This window comes from Eulemur rufifrons, chromosome 25, assembly GCF_041146395.1.
Source record: "Eulemur rufifrons isolate Redbay chromosome 25, OSU_ERuf_1, whole genome shotgun sequence".
Classification (NCBI taxonomy): domain Eukaryota; kingdom Metazoa; phylum Chordata; class Mammalia; order Primates; family Lemuridae; genus Eulemur; species Eulemur rufifrons.
In genome coordinates, this window is record NC_091007.1 from 6,557,211 (window position 1) to 6,574,027 (window position 16,817).

General features: G+C 35.0%; 1 protein-coding gene across 13 annotated transcripts in view; it reads right to left on the reverse strand.

The window, feature by feature from the left end:
- Positions 1-16,817, reverse strand: part of PARD3 (par-3 family cell polarity regulator) — a 565,900-nt gene that overhangs the window by 134,484 nt on the left and 414,599 nt on the right. For 10 of the 13 annotated variants that reach the window (XM_069458878.1, XM_069458876.1, XM_069458871.1 and 7 more), the window contains 2 exons: positions 14,915-15,025; positions 1,306-1,548 (listed from right to left, as the gene is read on the reverse strand). In XM_069458878.1, the coding sequence (XP_069314979.1) occupies positions 1,306-1,548; positions 14,915-15,025 (354 nt within the window). The remainder of the gene's footprint in view (positions 1-1,305; positions 1,549-14,914; positions 15,026-16,817) is intronic. The other 3 variants (XM_069458879.1, XM_069458877.1, XM_069458874.1) reach the window with 1 other exon arrangement.

Genomic DNA, 16,817 nt, shown 5'->3' on the forward strand with positions numbered 1-16,817 from the left:
AGTACATCTCCAGCCTTGCAAAGGTTGTTAAAGTGAATTCCCCAAGTACGGTGGTACTAGTATCAAACCCAAGTATCTGTAAGAAATGCAAATGCTTGGGCTCCACCCCAGATCTACTGAATCCAAATTTTGGGAAAGAGTCAATCTGTGTTTTCAGAAGCCACCCAGGTGATTCAGATACACACTAAAGCTTGCGAGCTGTAGGTTTCAATGAAAGCTGCTATTTATAATGCTCAAAGCCCAGCTCCCATATAGAGCAATGATTATAACAATCCATTTAAGACCTGATAAGATCAGTGTATTGTTTATGACAATAACATGCCTATGTTTGATATAAAAGGAAATGAGGATTATTTTCTTTGTGAACTAAACTCTATAGGTGCTTGACTATACACCTGGAGGGGTGAAAAGATCTCTTTAAAATTGCTTCAGTTAAGATTCGAAATAAATATATAGTAATACATAGCCATTAATATAAATATATAGCCAATAAACATATAGCCATTAATATATAGTCAGTAATATACAGCCATTAATAAATATATAGCCAATAAATATATAGCCTTATAGTCAGTTAAAATTTTAAATAAATATTTAGCCATCAAAATGCAGTTAACAGATAAATACTCAAGGTGATGGATACCCCAAATACCCTGACTTGATCATTACACATTCTGTGCATGTAACAAATACTCACATGTATTCCATATATATGTAAAATATTATCAGTAAAAAAAAAAAAATACAGCTAGCATTGCCCTCTTACGCACTCTACTGATGCACATAATTCAGACCTGCGGTCTGTGGCTGTTAACAAGTAATCTGAACACAGGCTATACTATACTTTTCATTTATTAATTCTTTCATAATATAAAATTAGGCCACAAAAAAATGTGGCCCTCTTAAATCATAATTGGAATAAATCATGTCCTTTCTCATCTATTTAATTGCCACAACTAGAGGCTCTCCTAGTCATAAAAGGAAATATCGCTTAAGTAGAAGAGCCATCATCTCAAGTTTGCTTTTTATTTGAGTTATAAACGAAAGGTTGGTTCGCAAGTCTAAAGCCATTTTAAGAACGAGATGAAATATGTTGGAATCATTAGAAAAGCTATCAAAACCTCTGCTGCTTCTTCCATTAGGGTTCGATTTGTGTAAACTCAATACTTTTAGACACAACAGCTTTTTAAAGGTCATTAATAAAAGGCAGCTCTGGGTTGAGGATTGACGAACAATCTACTCCCTTGCCAGATACCGTATAAATGTTGATTTGAAAGTAATACTATGATTGCTCCTGGAGCCTACCTGTCTACAGGTGAGGGTTTGGAATTCCGCGGCTTCTTGACTTGGGCGTATAAAGCATCCATCATATGCCCTTCCCTTGGGCTCTGGGGTCTGGCGTTGAGAGCCATGGAGCCTTCATAGGAAGCGATCCCCCCATACGTCAACTCATCATCACAGCCAAACGTCCGATGGAAATCCTGGATTTCAGCATAGTCACGCTCTCGAGCTTGCCGTTCCCTAAATTCACGAGTTTTGGCTTGAATCCTGTAAAATTATGACACAGTTGAAATAAGAAATTATTCCTATACTAAGAAATACACAGAGAAACAGTCATCAAAACAGTTGTAAAATATACTTTATTCCATGAAGCTATAGAAAGATCAGTGGTATAAATGCTAAGTTATATTCACTGCACATTGTCAAGTTATGCCATAGATGCTCAAAAATAATCATTTCAGATACCTTTTGTTCATGTCAATAAGATACAGTTGTAACTTAAATCTTAAGCTTAAATTTTAAAAATTCACAAGGAACAGTTTCTGGCATCTACTTGGATATTACTCATGATTTTTTTAAGAAATGATTTTTTATAGTTACACATTATAGATGTATTTATGTGTGTATAATGTACACGTCTTACTCATTATAAATAAACCATAAACATTCTACATAGTATGAACTTTAAAAACATAAATCCACACCGTATCTCTTCATGAATGGTAAAGAAGATTTCAGTTTAATGACAGTGGCTTTGATTTTATGTGATGCATACAGAACTGGGTAATCTGAGATTAAGGACAAGGCGGTGTGCATCCAATCAAATTCTGAAGCAAACTGGCCTGCACTGTAACTAAGAAACAGACCTTAAAGGACCACTTTACTGAAGCTGTTTAGTTTAGTATGATTTTATTAAGCTACTTGGTACAAAGTCCTCTCCAATGTATAATGTATTTCCATTACATACTTACAAATTGAAATGTTTACTTAAAAGCAGTGAAATCTTTTTTAAGTAATCAATATTTTAGACCAAGTTTATTGTTTTATTGCAAAGGCTTTTTTTTTTAAATATTTGAAGTAGACGTCTGCTAGCAGAAACACATAAATATTAATATATATTCAAGAGAATCCAGAAAAGAGACCAAAACCAGATAAAGACAGCACAAAAAAAAAAAAAAAAACAAAACTATAAGCCAAAATTCCTCATGAATATAAAAGCAAAAATCCTTAATGAAATATTAGTAAAGAGAATTTAGCAATACATAAAAGAAATGATCCATGAAGACCAAAGAGTGTTTACTGCAGGAATTCAAGCTTGGTGCATTACTCAAAAATCAATGCTGTAATCCACCATATTAACAGGCCAAAGAAGAAAAGTCACATGATTATATCAACTGAGGCAGAAAAGCATTTGACAAAATTTAACACCCATCATGACAAAAACCCTCAGAAAATTAGGAATAGGGTGGAACTTTCTACATTTGATACAAACCCTCACCAAAAACCTACAGGTTCCATCGTACATCATGGAGACAGACCGAATGCTTTCTCTAAGATCAAGGTAAGGGTGTGCCCCCACCACTGTAATTCCACACAGCACTAGAAGGTCTAGAAAAAGAAATAAAAAGCACACAGACCAGAAAGGGAAAAAAGTGCTTCTCATTTGCAGAGGACATGATAGTCTACATAGAAGATTCCAAAGAATCTGCAAAAATCTCCTAGAACTAAAAAGCCAGGTCACAGGATATAAGATCAACATATACAAATCTATTGTATTTTCCGTATGCTGCAATGAACACATGGACACTGAAATTAAAAATGCAATGCCATTTATAATCCCTAAAAAATGCATACATACAAATAAAGGTTGGCTTATAGATATCTACAAAAATACATAGATGGAAATCTAACAAAATATGGATAGGACTTGTATGCTGAAAACAACAAAATACTACTAAAAGAAATCAAAAAAGATCTAAAAGTCAATTCTCCCCAAATTGATACACAGGTTTAATGCAATTTCTATAAAAATTCCAGCAAGATCTTTGCAGCTATTGACCAGGTTATTTTAAAATTCATTTGGAAACACAAAAGACAGCATAGTTAAATAATTGTGAAAAAGAACAATAAATAGTAGCAATCAGACTTCCAGATTGCAAGATTTTTTTTTATTATTTCAGAGTGTTACAGGGGTACAAACACTTTAGTTACCATAAATTGCCTTTGCACCGCCCAACAAACATGCCCATACCCCAGACACCATGCACCCAAAATGCAAGATTTATAATACAACTCCAGTAATCTACACCGTGTGGTATTTGTGGAAGGATAGACACATAGATCAATGGAACAGAATAAAGAACCCAGAAATAGCCAACAAGCATGGCCAACCGATTGCTCACAATTGTGAAAAACAAATTCAATAGAATAAAATAGTTTTTCAACCAATGGTGCAGGAGCAATTTAATATCTATAGGCAAAAAAAGAAACCTGAACTTTACACTTTATAAAAAAATTAACTCAAAATAGATCACAGGTTTAAATGTAAACTGTAAAGCTATAAAACTTGAAAAGAAAAAAATGGAAGTATATGTTTAGGAACTAGTGCTTGGTGAAGAATTTTTAGAAATGATACCAAAGGCACTATCTATAAAATTAAAAAACTATATAAAATGGACATTATCAAAATTTTAAAAACTAGATGAAAAGACCACAGACTAGGAAAAAAAATATTTGCAAAGCACATATCTGACGAAGGACTCATATGCAGAATATACAAAAAAAGAAAAAAAAAATACTCAGCCAGGTGCGGTGGCACACACCTATAATTCTAGCACTCCGGGAGGCCAAGGCAGAAGGATTGCTTCAACTCAGGAGTTCGAGACCAGCCTGAGCAAGAGCGAGACCCCATCACTACCCTTTTGATCTCAAAAGGTCACATAATTTATTATTCCATTTCGATAATGTTCTCAAAATGACCACAGTCATCAGAGATGGTGAACACATTAGTGGTTGTCAGGGTTAGCTACCGTGGGTGCATAGGGGTGGGAGGAAGGTCTTTGTGATGGAATAGTTGTGCCTCGTCTTGACTGCAGTGGTGATTACCTCAATCCACATGTGATAAGATGGCACAGAACTGTACACACACCTGTACCAATGCCAATTTCCTGTTCTGATATCATACTATAGTCATGCCAGTTGAAACCATTAGGGGAAATTAAATGAAAGGTACCCACCACCTCTCTGTACTAGCTTTGCGACTTCCTGTGACTCTAAAATTATTTCCAAATAAAGTTTTAGAAAACAATTAAAAAAATTGTCACATAGCATTACAAGCAAAATTTACATTTTTCTCCTTGATTTCTTACATCTAGACTATCATTCCAGTCTTGTTTTCCAAATTTTGGATCCAGAGGGTCAAATTTCTCTAACTTTTCTTCTTTCCCAGCTATAAAATAGAAAGACATAAATTCCCTGCCTCGCCTAGCTGTTTCTCTATGAGTCCCAGTAACATTTGAGAAGGAGCTGTTTGTTGTGCGAGGAGGATGACTCCAAGCCACATGTGATTCAAGTAGGGTTCCCCAGCCACTGGGGCAATCAAAAATGCTTCTCATGTTGCCCAAAACTCCCTAGGTGGAACTTATTTCCTGAGTTGACAACCAATGACTTCCTTAGCTCATAAGAGAATATTGGAAAGTTAGAAATTTTTAACAATTAGAATCTAGGATTGTCCTAGATTCTAGTAAGTTCCACAGATAGAATATCCACAAGAGAACTAGCAACTCAAATTCTAATGTTAGATTTTCTACTATACTCCATTTATCCATTTAAGAGCAATTACGACAGTCAAGGATGCTATTATAAAAGCCAGTTACCACTAAATACTAGGTATCCATGGTGGGAAATTCATATAAGTTGAGGGATAATTCTCTTCTTTGCACCACACTGTCTTTTTGACTCTGGATTCAGCCAGAAAAAAAAAAAAATAGCAGAAAGAGAAAAATGTGTTCTTTCTTTAACTCAATGGGATATTAATTGGAAGCTCAATCATGAGCACTTATCTGACAACTCACTTTACTACAAAATTTGGTCACCATCAGACAATCACTTAAACATAGGTAACATACAGGGTGACCAGGCATTCACATAAGTCCTGAAGTTTGGGGAACCTGAAGAAATTTGGAGGAATATAACAGGTATAAATATAATTACATAAATATAAAGTTGAAAGTTCTGAATTTGGAGAACCTGTGAAAATCAAAGGAAGTGACTTAGATTAATTTATAAATGACTAAACCCTATAATATATGAAGCTCAATTCATTCAAAATGAAGATAATTCAGCTAACTTATGTCTGAAGTACAGTGGTCTTAAGAAAGAAAGACATCAGAAAAAGAGAATATGAACAACCTCTTCTCAAGGGAGACATAAGCGTAAATCATCTCCCCAAACTACGTGCACACCAGTTTTACTGCATTACTGATGGGTCCTGGATGTGAATGTTCTTTTCTTCCAAATTACACAGAAAATAAGATTCACTGGGGGGGAGGGGGGGTTGTCAATTTCTTTTCCTTTTGATAAGAAACTCAACTGTTATTCTCAACATGTTAAATTTGGGATTTCCATTAACATTTGAGGCACATGACAGTGAATTTGGGAAATTGGGTGATGCCTCTGACATCTTATTAATAGTGTTCTAATAAGATAATTCAGTTTGGAATTTGGCAAATAACAAATATGTGCTTACGTGTACCATATTCTTTATAATCGCAGTTTTAATTGATGTAAAATATTTTACTTTTCTGTGCGGTACACGTATTTATTAGGTACACAGAATGCGTAATGATCAAGCCAGAGTATCTGGGGTATCCATTACGTCCAGTATTTACTATCTCTATGTGTTGATAACATTCCAAATCCTCTCTTGTAGTTAAAATACTTTGAAACATACAATACATTGTTGCTAACTATAGTCACCCTATGCTACTATTGAATAGTGGAGCTTATTTCTTCCATCTAACTGCATGTTTGTAACTGGGGTCCAATTTCTAACAAGTCGATTTCTCAGCAGCATCAACTACTATTCATAAAGCCCAGATCTCAATTGCTATCTTTTACCCAAATTAGTTCATTATGACTAACTGCCACCAATCACTGAACCTAATAAACATTACAGCCCCATCTACAGTACCTTTTAAAAGCACTGATTCTTTTTTCAGCTCTAATAATATAATATTTTTATTGTTTATCATGTCATCACGAATGTATTTTATCCCCAGAGTTCTGAAAGCTGTTTGCACCATTGCTTTCCACTCCGGCAGCTTACGCTGATGATGAAGACCTTAGAATAAAACTACAGCATACCTGTGGCCCACAAAGGGCTGCAAAAAGCTAACGAGTCTGGTTACTAGCCTGAGCTAACGTGCACTTTAAAGATCATTCTGGAAATTAATGCCAAAGAAGTTTGCTGTGAAAATGGCACTGAAAAGTAGATTTTGAAAACTACGAATGCACTGTGGTTTTTCTACATTTTAGGGACAATTCACAAGCAAAATCAACAAATGACAGATTTATTATACTCTTTTATACTTGACTGTCTTATTACAGAGAGAGAAAATAGACTTTGTAACATAGCCAAAAGATTATATTTACACGTTACATACTTTTATCCTTCATGGAGAAACTTATCTCAGAAAAAAAAAAATATTTGGCTCAAGAGAGAAAACATTTTTGGTGTCCTAATAAAAATAGCATGGTTTCTTGAGGAAACTTTAAAAAAAAAGATAGTATCTTGCAGTTGAGCCCTTAATGGTTCCAGATGGCCAATGCTATAAAAGGACATCCCCTTTATTCTTTTATTGTGACCCTGAGGTCACAAATTTATCTCTAAGATGCAAGAGTCATTAGCTTTTCTCAACAGTCACGTTGTTGTTCACTATTATTCATTCCATTTATCTTGGGCCAGACCTCGGCAATGACAGAAGTAACTGATTAGTCCAAAACCCAGCAAAAGAAATACATGTCTATCGCTTTAAGGGTTTCAGTAAATCCTTCCTAGTTCTAAACAAGAGGACTATTCTGAGGTTTAAATTATCACAGGCAGCTGCGCCATCTGACATTGATGGACAACACTATGCACTATTTCCCTGCCCTTGCAAATTGGAAAGAAAAAAATGGAAACAACAATTAAAACTTTTTACCAAGTTTTTTTAAAAGTTAGCATATGAAGAATTTATCATTTCCATTTATGTTCAAACATACACATTCACACCTTTCCTCTTTGTAATAAAGTCTTTTCCATTATGATAATGAAATTGCCTTGAACCTGCATAGAAAACAATACACAAAATAATGTAATATACTAAATAAAGTAATAAGGTTAATTTCTTTCCTGCTGTCACTAAATTCATGCTAACAGTCTCTCTGCAGCTTGACATCAATTAATGATTTTAATTCCAGACTCTTGTCACAGTGTTCACCACCCTCTTCTCTAATTAAAATGGATGATGCATGAGGAAGATAAAACACACAAGACTTCTGTTTTTGTAACATTTCTATTCATTAGTATTTTCGCTTTTACAATAAATGGCTTTTAGCACTAATTGCAGTAGAATAAGATGAAAAGAACTTTTTTATGACTATTATAGTCTTTAGATACCCAGAAAAGGGACCAGGCATGAGAATGACAACTGAGTGACCAACTCCTCAGGATGGAAAATCAACGGTGTATTTAAATAACACAGTTATTATACCAGATGCCTCTTTCTCCAAAGCTATGATGAAGTTTCAATACATAGAACCACCCATGGTGCATTTTTTTTAAAAAGACTACGAGAAATACAAATTGACCTTGAATGATTTTAATAAAAAATGCTGTTAACGTCTACAGAAGATAGACTATACTAATATTAGTTTAACAGAAAAATAAATTTTTAATAAATTTCAGATCGCTACCCATTAGATAGTTGTTAACTGTTTTCAAAACATTCTTCCAGACTTTGCAATCAACTCTTTTGGGAAACATTCCACTCCCAACTTATTGCAATGCCATCCAGAAGCCTCATTCTGAAAACAGAATTTTGTGGACCTTTACCCAACAGTATTTCCCCTCTCTAAAAATTATTACAGAAATTCGTCAAATAAAACCTGTATTTATGGCAGAATGAAATTTAAGCTACAAGACAACTAGGAGGAACAGTCTGTTTTTTTACTTTTTAAATTTTTAATTATAGGTACATAATAGTTGCATGTATTTATGGGACACGTGTGATACTTTAATACAAGCATGTAACGTGTGACAATCAAATCAGGGTAATTGGAGTATCCAGCACATCACGGATTCATCATTTCTTTGTGTTAGGAACATTCCAGTTCCCTTCTCTTAGTTGGTTTAAAGTATACCATAATTTATTACTGACTATAGTCACTTTGTTGTGCTATCATGTATTGTTCTTTGTATCTAACTTTCTAACTATATTTTTGCACCCATTAGGAACAGTCTGTTTTAATAGCAGTTTTTAGTTGACTGATTGCTTTATTTGCCCCTCAAAACACTTCAGCAGATGGCAGACTTCAGAAAAACTGTGGCTCAACCTATAAATCCTTTAGCTTACCCTGTTAGGTAAACTCTAACAACTGCCACCTAATAGTATGTACGTTGCCAATTTGCTGTCTATGCTGAATTCCCCAAAGACAGATGCTATTCCACCCAATTTCTTACTCTGAAAACAGTTCCAACTTTAAGTGGGACTTTAATATGTTTGTCATGTTAGGGTCAAAGTTGATTGAGAAGAAAGAACTTCCATGGTTTAAATGGGTCCAAAAAAATTTTTTTTTTCGTTGAGTGAGAACAACTGTTTTGAGGGTATAGTTCCAATTCCAGGGAATAACGCAAGTTGTTGAAATCCATAGTGGTCCCTTACTATAGGGTGAGGGGGCAAGTTAAACTGCAGCCCTTAATGCTAAAATGCAATGTTATCAGTTTTAAAATATAAAATTGTTAAAAGTTGAAAAAAGACTAAAGCATTTACAGGGATACTAGTAACCACTAATACAATCACAATCTTCAAAGAATCCAGGCAGTTAAAAAACAGCCCTCTTTCCTTGAGCCTTTGTGCTTAACGGAGGGGGGGGGGGACTGAATGTGGGTGTAGCATTTTTCTAGGGTATACCTTCTTGGGAACTAGATCTAGCCCCCAGACTGCCATCTCTGGGAAAGAGTCATTACTAATTCCAGCCCCACCAACTTCTCCCCCTTCCCAAAGCCCTGCAGTCACCTATTTTGACAATTGCCTATTTAGTATTGTATCAATTTTTTAATGTTAGCATAGCACCTTAACAAAGGTAAGGGATCCCTGAGAGAGGAAACAAGATTATAACAATAAAGTGTTTTTATACTATCATCTTGTATATTTAACATTATTGTGAAACAACAAAAATCTTCTCTTTTATATTGATTAATAAAACAGTGGACTATTTCACTAACCAAAACACACACACACACACACACACACCTCACATAATGTTCAGGCTTTCACAGGTATCAAAGCAACTACAATTATTTCCGATGCAAAGAGAGGCTCTGATGCCAGCTGTATCTAGGATAGTGCTCATCAGAAATCAAACTGCATTTTCCTACTTCAGTTGCAGTCTCGGTCAATAAACTCAGTTCCAAATGCATGGTATGCCCTAAGCTTTATTCTCCGAAATGTTCATCTAAGCAGTGAACTTCTACAAAGCAATTTAACAGAGTCTTAAAAATTCTTGTTCACCTGCACAATAAAAATTAAAAAAAAAAAAAAAACTTGAAACCTATCTCATTGCTTAGAGTTGACTTTTGGGAGGAATTCAAGAGGTTTGCGAAACTATGAAAAAACACTGATACAGGACAGAAAAAAATATTTTCCATCAAATAGTTAATTTTAAAAGGACAATCTTTGTTTGAATGACACTATGTGATCTAAATGCAAAGACTGTTGTAAGCAAAACAAACAAACATTAATATTACCTGCTGAAAAGGATCTTACCAACTGAGATGACAAAAAAATTTATCAAAAATTACTCAAAAATTAGAAAGAGAGAAGGCCAATGAATGAAAATTGTATGCAGAAATGTTGGTATAAACTTGCAAAGTGACATACTAAGAACTGGGAACGTACCACATCAGGAAGCAGATAGTTCAATGGTCTAGTATTGAAAAAACAAGATTTTGAAGTGTGCTTATAACATTGAATAATAGGAAGTTTCAAATCATATATTTCCTTAGCAGATTTATAAATACCCCTCATATACTGGGAGGAGGATTTCATAAGAAATTCATTAACTTTTTCATATCTCCAATGGAAGCATTCAGTACCCTTGGAAATATTTCCAAGCACGGCTTCGTATGTAGATATAGATAATAATATTGCATTGGCTCTCATTTGCTGAGCAACTACAAAATACAAGCCAGTTAACATTATAAATCTCATTTAACAGAGTGAATAGCATATGAGGTAAATATTTGAGAGTTGGGGAATTTGGCCAGATATCACAGCTAATATTTCATCTTTCAGACTGTCTTTCCTTGTTTCTCTCCTTCCTTCCCATACATCTTCTGTTCATACAGCCTGGCCTCGTCCCAGAAAACATTTAACATGATTTTCTAAGAATACATAAGAATGCAACAAAAATAAAAATGAGAATAGATGCCAACTTTTTAAAAAGTATGCATATGTGGAAATTTTATAAGGAAAAAAAGGTTAGAATAGCACAGGCCAGGATGTTCACGGTGGTATTAACACAGATACATTTTTGTTTTCTGATTTTATGGATTTTTTTCTCTCAAATTTTCTGTAATTTTAATATTAGAATAAACTTAGAATTAGAGCTTAAAAAGGTGTATGCTTTTAACAGGTGGGAAAGAGAAAACTGAAAAAGAAAGAGCAGTCGTAAGATTCATAAGCACAAAAAAATATGTAGAGGCAGGTTCCAACACAGACTTGAAACTTGCTCATAGTTCTGTAAAACAATCAGCTCTGATTTCCACATCCAGTTGGATGAGTGAGCTGGATACGGCTGACCCAGGAGCCACAGGTCTTTACTTATCATCAGTATCTCCCCAGTCTCTCTGCAGGTAGAGAGGTGTTAGTATTCCATGAAAAGCAAAAAGTGAGGGATTGGGAGGCTGTTTTGCGAATAAATAGGTTAGGAGAATGATGATTCTTTATTCTTATCTTGGTGATACACAATGTACATTCATTTAGAGTTTCGATAAATAATGCAAGAGAGGTATTAGTACATGCATAAATCGGTTTAAACAAGTATTTCTCAAAGTTGTTTGTACACGGAACCCTTTCTCTGTTGTTTGGGAAATCCTGTGTTGCCACCATGTTCATATCTGACCATTTTAACATACATGGAGGTGTCACTGGAGCGAAAACGCAATAGGAAGCTCAACTGTTACTTTTGATGCTTGATCAATAGAGAAATCTATCCCCATGCTTCATGATGGAAGCTAAGTGGGCCTGAAGTTACACAGATCACTGAATTATTGAACATGTTTTATTTCGAGTTTGTGGTAGAAATAAGCCAGTAGGGTGCTGTCCCCAGGCACGCCCAAAGGACCACCCAGTAAGTGGCAGTAAGCACTGAATTCACACCTTTGTTTACCTTCCCAGCTTATCCGCTATGCAGCCAACAGCTTCTCTCAAGGACTAGGGTGCCTGGGTTCAGAGCTCAAAATGAGAAGTCAAAATAGCATGTTGGGACCAGGGAACTTCATCATCCCCAGACTCCCTGCTTCCCAAGAAGATCGGAGTCACGCAGCTCAAGTTTGTGGCATGGCAGGACTAGCAGAGACAGAGGACAGATCCACACGGTGATCTTCCTTGTCCATTTCTCCCACGGGAACAGCACTGACTCAAGACCCAATCTCCCAGTGTGGGCAGCGAGGAAAGGGATGGAAGTTGGCAAGAATGAGGTCAAATTTAATCTTAGACCCATGCTCCGAAGAATCCAATTTATTTTCACCATCTAAATAGATCTTAGCATTGTAAGAAAAACATTTTAAATTATATTCATTGTCCTTTTAATAGTTCAATATTTCCATCTTGAGTAATAGGCTTCGCAGATGTGCATGGGCCAAAAAAAAAAAAAATTGGGTTTGTGGATATGTCATAACTCATAACTAAGGAATGTCAGGTTTTCTATTTTTATATGGAATTGGCCAAAATAATTTTTGGAACTCAGATAGCTACAGTGGTAAATAATGTTCTAGGAGATACTTCCCTAGTGGTCAGCAGTGAGGGAAAGGTTGTTAGGAGAATACAAGCAGCGGTTTGTTTTTATTTATTCTTTCAGTCAAATTTTTCCCAAAGAAGTTGCAGTTTCCATCCTCAAAAGGAGCATTGTCAACACCAGAGACAGAATAGAAAGGAGAACACACAAAAGAAGGCTTGCCCCGTCAAAATAACAAGTAACAAACACACTCCACTTATGGAGTTCACTAAGTCTCAAGCATTCACTTGTTCTATTACAAAATCCATGAGTTTAAATAAAACATACTTGGTAAAAAAAATTGTTATTGAAATACAAAGTATTATAATTTGCTTAAATTATGAGCCTAATTGATTTTTTTAATGGACCATTCACTTGTTCCTTGACCCTAAAAGATTTTTATTTTAGGCCTCCTGTACATTGTAAATTCATTGTGACCAACCTAGTTCCCAGAAGTATTGCATCATGACAGGTAGGAAGCAAAACTGAGAAGTGAACTGTGCCTTAGGCAAATTAACACCACAAGTGCAACCATTATGTAAAAATCACTGTTTGGCTGGAAATATCTGACTATGCATTATAAAAGTACTTTGGAAAACGAGGATGGAATTCTGCACTGAAGCACAGCAGCTACCCTAAACTGCAAAGCAGGAATATTTAGAATATGAGAAATGGCACAGAATGAATGATGCTATATCCCTTTGGCAGGTACCAAGATATGAGAGAAGTAGAATGTTTCTATCGCTCAGATTGCTAACTAAATTACGTATTTGCCTGTGGATAAATCAGAGTTCATACATTTACCTGGTATATTCTCTTCCTTTAGGGACAAGAAACACTTTTAGGATAGAAGCTTATACTTCTGACCTTAATTAAATGCCATATTATGCACATTAAGGAACATTGCACACTGACCTAAAAATAGTGAGTTTATTAGTAAATTTGGGGATCCCAAATTTGGTGAGGATTAGAAAGAGTCCTTCCTACAAAGTAAGGTACGATGATTTTTTTTTTTTAAATAAAAATTAGGGAAGAACCAGGAGAATAAATCCAGACTTGAATCGGAAATTAAAAATCTATATTTTTCCCATTTACATATTTTATACCCTGGAAAGCTACAAACAGAAAATCAGAGTAACCATTCTACTCAAAGAAAAACCTCAAAGGTATCAGATGAATGGAAAAACACCCAAACACTAATCTCTATTTTTTTTTTTTTTTTGAGACAGGGTCTCACTATGTTGCCCAGGCTGGTCTTGAACTCCTGGGCTCCAGAGATCCTCCCACCTCAGCCTGCCGAGTAGCTGGGACCACAGGCACAAGCCACCAGGCCCTGCTATTGATTTCATTAGAAGAAAACTGTTGTAAGGATACTATTTTTAGTTTTTTCATTCACTAAGTATAAGACAGAATATATACTGACTCTAGAATTATGGTAAAAACACTGGACTTAATCTCAAAGATGCTGGGCTATCGTCCTAGCTATGGACAATTTTTAGTTTTATAACTTTGATCATCAAGGTACCAGAAACTCACTTAAAATCTCAGATTATCAAAGTAAAACAGGTATGGTACCTCTTGCCGTGGCCATTTGGAAAATGAAATGTGATGATATAAGAATAGCTCACTGTGCGCTTGTAAATCCTAATAACCGAAGTGTGGGAGGGCCTTCTCATCCCCTGGAATCATAATGAGAAAAGTTCTAATCATTTCTAAAAATGGTTTTCAAGTGTCTGCTTAAAGTAATTCTTTTCGTTCCTGCCACTGGTCTTTGGGTTCTCAACACAGAATGATTCAACAATAGATAACAATCTTTCTGGAAGACATGGAATAAAACTGAAGTGGTAAACGTCACAAAATGTGATAGTGAAACAGAAGGAAAATCAAGAAATGGGCCGGGTTTGCAAGAAAAACAACATAGTGAAAAACTAACAGCCTCCTGGGTTCTCACTATAAATCGAGATATTTAAAATGAGATATAAAATTTCAAAGAGTTTTATTTCCGGATAAGTATTTTTAAACTATTATAATATACCGCATACTCATAGATGAATGAGACAGGATTGAAATATTTTTTGTGATTTAATAAATAAGGGTAAATTCAGCATTAACATTTATCTAGTATGCTGCATTTTCTCCTACGTAAAATATCTTAACTAAAACCATTAAAATCCACTTTGATGCCTCAAATAAATATAAGGGTTTTCTTTAAAATTGGTTTTTACATTATATTCATCTACAACCATCAGTATTTGGATGGACACAGAAAATATAAAAAGTAATTAAATGCAAAATCTTTATGTTAAAAAAAAAAAAGAAAGCAGAACAAAAAAAGGAACCTCTTTCTAATGAGGTGTAATAAATAACTGAAGTCTACCTTTCCTGTTCCTGCTTCATTCGTATCCTCTCCTCTTCTGATGTCAGGGTGTCCTGTATTTTTATTTTACCCGTTTTCTCAATCTTGTCATCTTTTCGATGTTTGCCAAACCTGTAGATAACAAAAAATTCTAACTTGTGAATATATACACAATGAGTTTTCTCTCGCTTGTGGTAGTGACATGTTGTCAATGGAATAAATGCACATGAGCTTCCTTAAAACATGGGCCAAAGGTCTCCTGTGGTCGGTAGTTTGGGTCAAGATTAATGTTTTTAAATCAGATTATTTTATTAATTTTTACTTAGAACTTTCCAGAGAAAACTCTTTTGGAAAACAGCCTCAATACCCATGTTCATTTTGGCAAAACAAAAATAAAAAGAAACAACATGGCTTGCAGTGTTTCCTTATTAAACAAGCAATACCTTGGTAGGACCAGGTGCTGAGTACGCTTCAGAAGCTCGAGGAAGAGAGATCTGTGTTGGAGCGGCTTTTTCTTAGGACTCAAGAATGATAATCCACACTCATCTATTTAATAATCTTTCCATAAACAACTATTGCTCTTTATTTTCACAGTATGGAAACATTCATCGTAGTTTAAAAACCGACAAACAAGGCCATGTTTTCAAGGTTTAAAGTACTAAGCATCGTTTACACTGCCATGATACTTTGCGCATAATAAATCAAGCGATTTAAGGCATTTGCATCATATACTCTCCTAAATCCGATGGAAAGCAATTACCAAATGTGGCATCTTTGACTTGAAAATCTTTATCTGATCAAAAACAAACATAAGGACCAGACGCATGATTCCAAAACAGCCCACACAAACGTCTACAGATGGGTGCTGAACTCAAGACTCTTTAGGAAACACTAACATTATTCTATTCTGGCATCTAAAATATCTCAGAAACCTCCAACTTGGTATCAATATTCTCCCCTGCTCTGTTATTTTCCTCTATAAAAGGTCACGTTGCCTGGAATACATGTCCTCTATATCCTCAAGGAAGATTCATCTGTAGTGATTTGGTCACCAGATGTTTCCAAAAAAATCTTTCATAGCTAGTTATACAACTAAGCATTCATAAATACATAAAGTATATTTCTTTCTGAGAAGGAACCAGAAATGTGGCATATGGTGACAATTTCATATCAAAAAACAGAAAAGGAAAGGAGTGGGCCCAAAGCTGACATAAAAGAGAAAAAAATCATTTCACTGAATGGTCTGGTTGGCACTACAGGTCATTTTTTTTATTAATACAAATCCAATTTCAAACACTTGTCTACACATGAATTAAGTGTATGTGAGACCACCTCATATAGTAAAGTAACACTATGCTTGCAAAGGAGTTTATAAATAAGGAAAGGAAAGCATTCTTAAAATGTTAAAACAGAAAAAAGTTAAAATACCACCACCATGATTCCTTTAAGAATTATGTATACTACTAGATAGCCATCGAAATGGCTGTAAATTAACTCTGTAAAGCAAATCTACTAAAATTTTATATCATTTGGAAATTGGAAGATCATTGCAATTGCACAAAAGAAAAAAGAAAGAAAGATGGAAGTAAAACTCAACAGAAATCGTGTGGGTGGGAGGGGGAGGAGTGTGAGGAGGGGATGGGTGAAATCATAGCTAATGGGTACAATGTATTAAATGTCTAGGAGATGGGCACACTTGTAACTTTGACTCAAGCAGTACAAAAGCAATCCATGGAACCAAAACACCTGTATATAATATTCTGAAATTAAAAAAAAAATAAAGAAAAGAAACCATTGATGAAATATCTATGGGTTAATCTTTGGACTGTTCTTTTAATACCTGCTTTAGTTAATAGAGTATGTGATTTCTTTAAGGCATACCATAAAATCACAGTATATTACTTTATAATTGAGGCAAAAATGG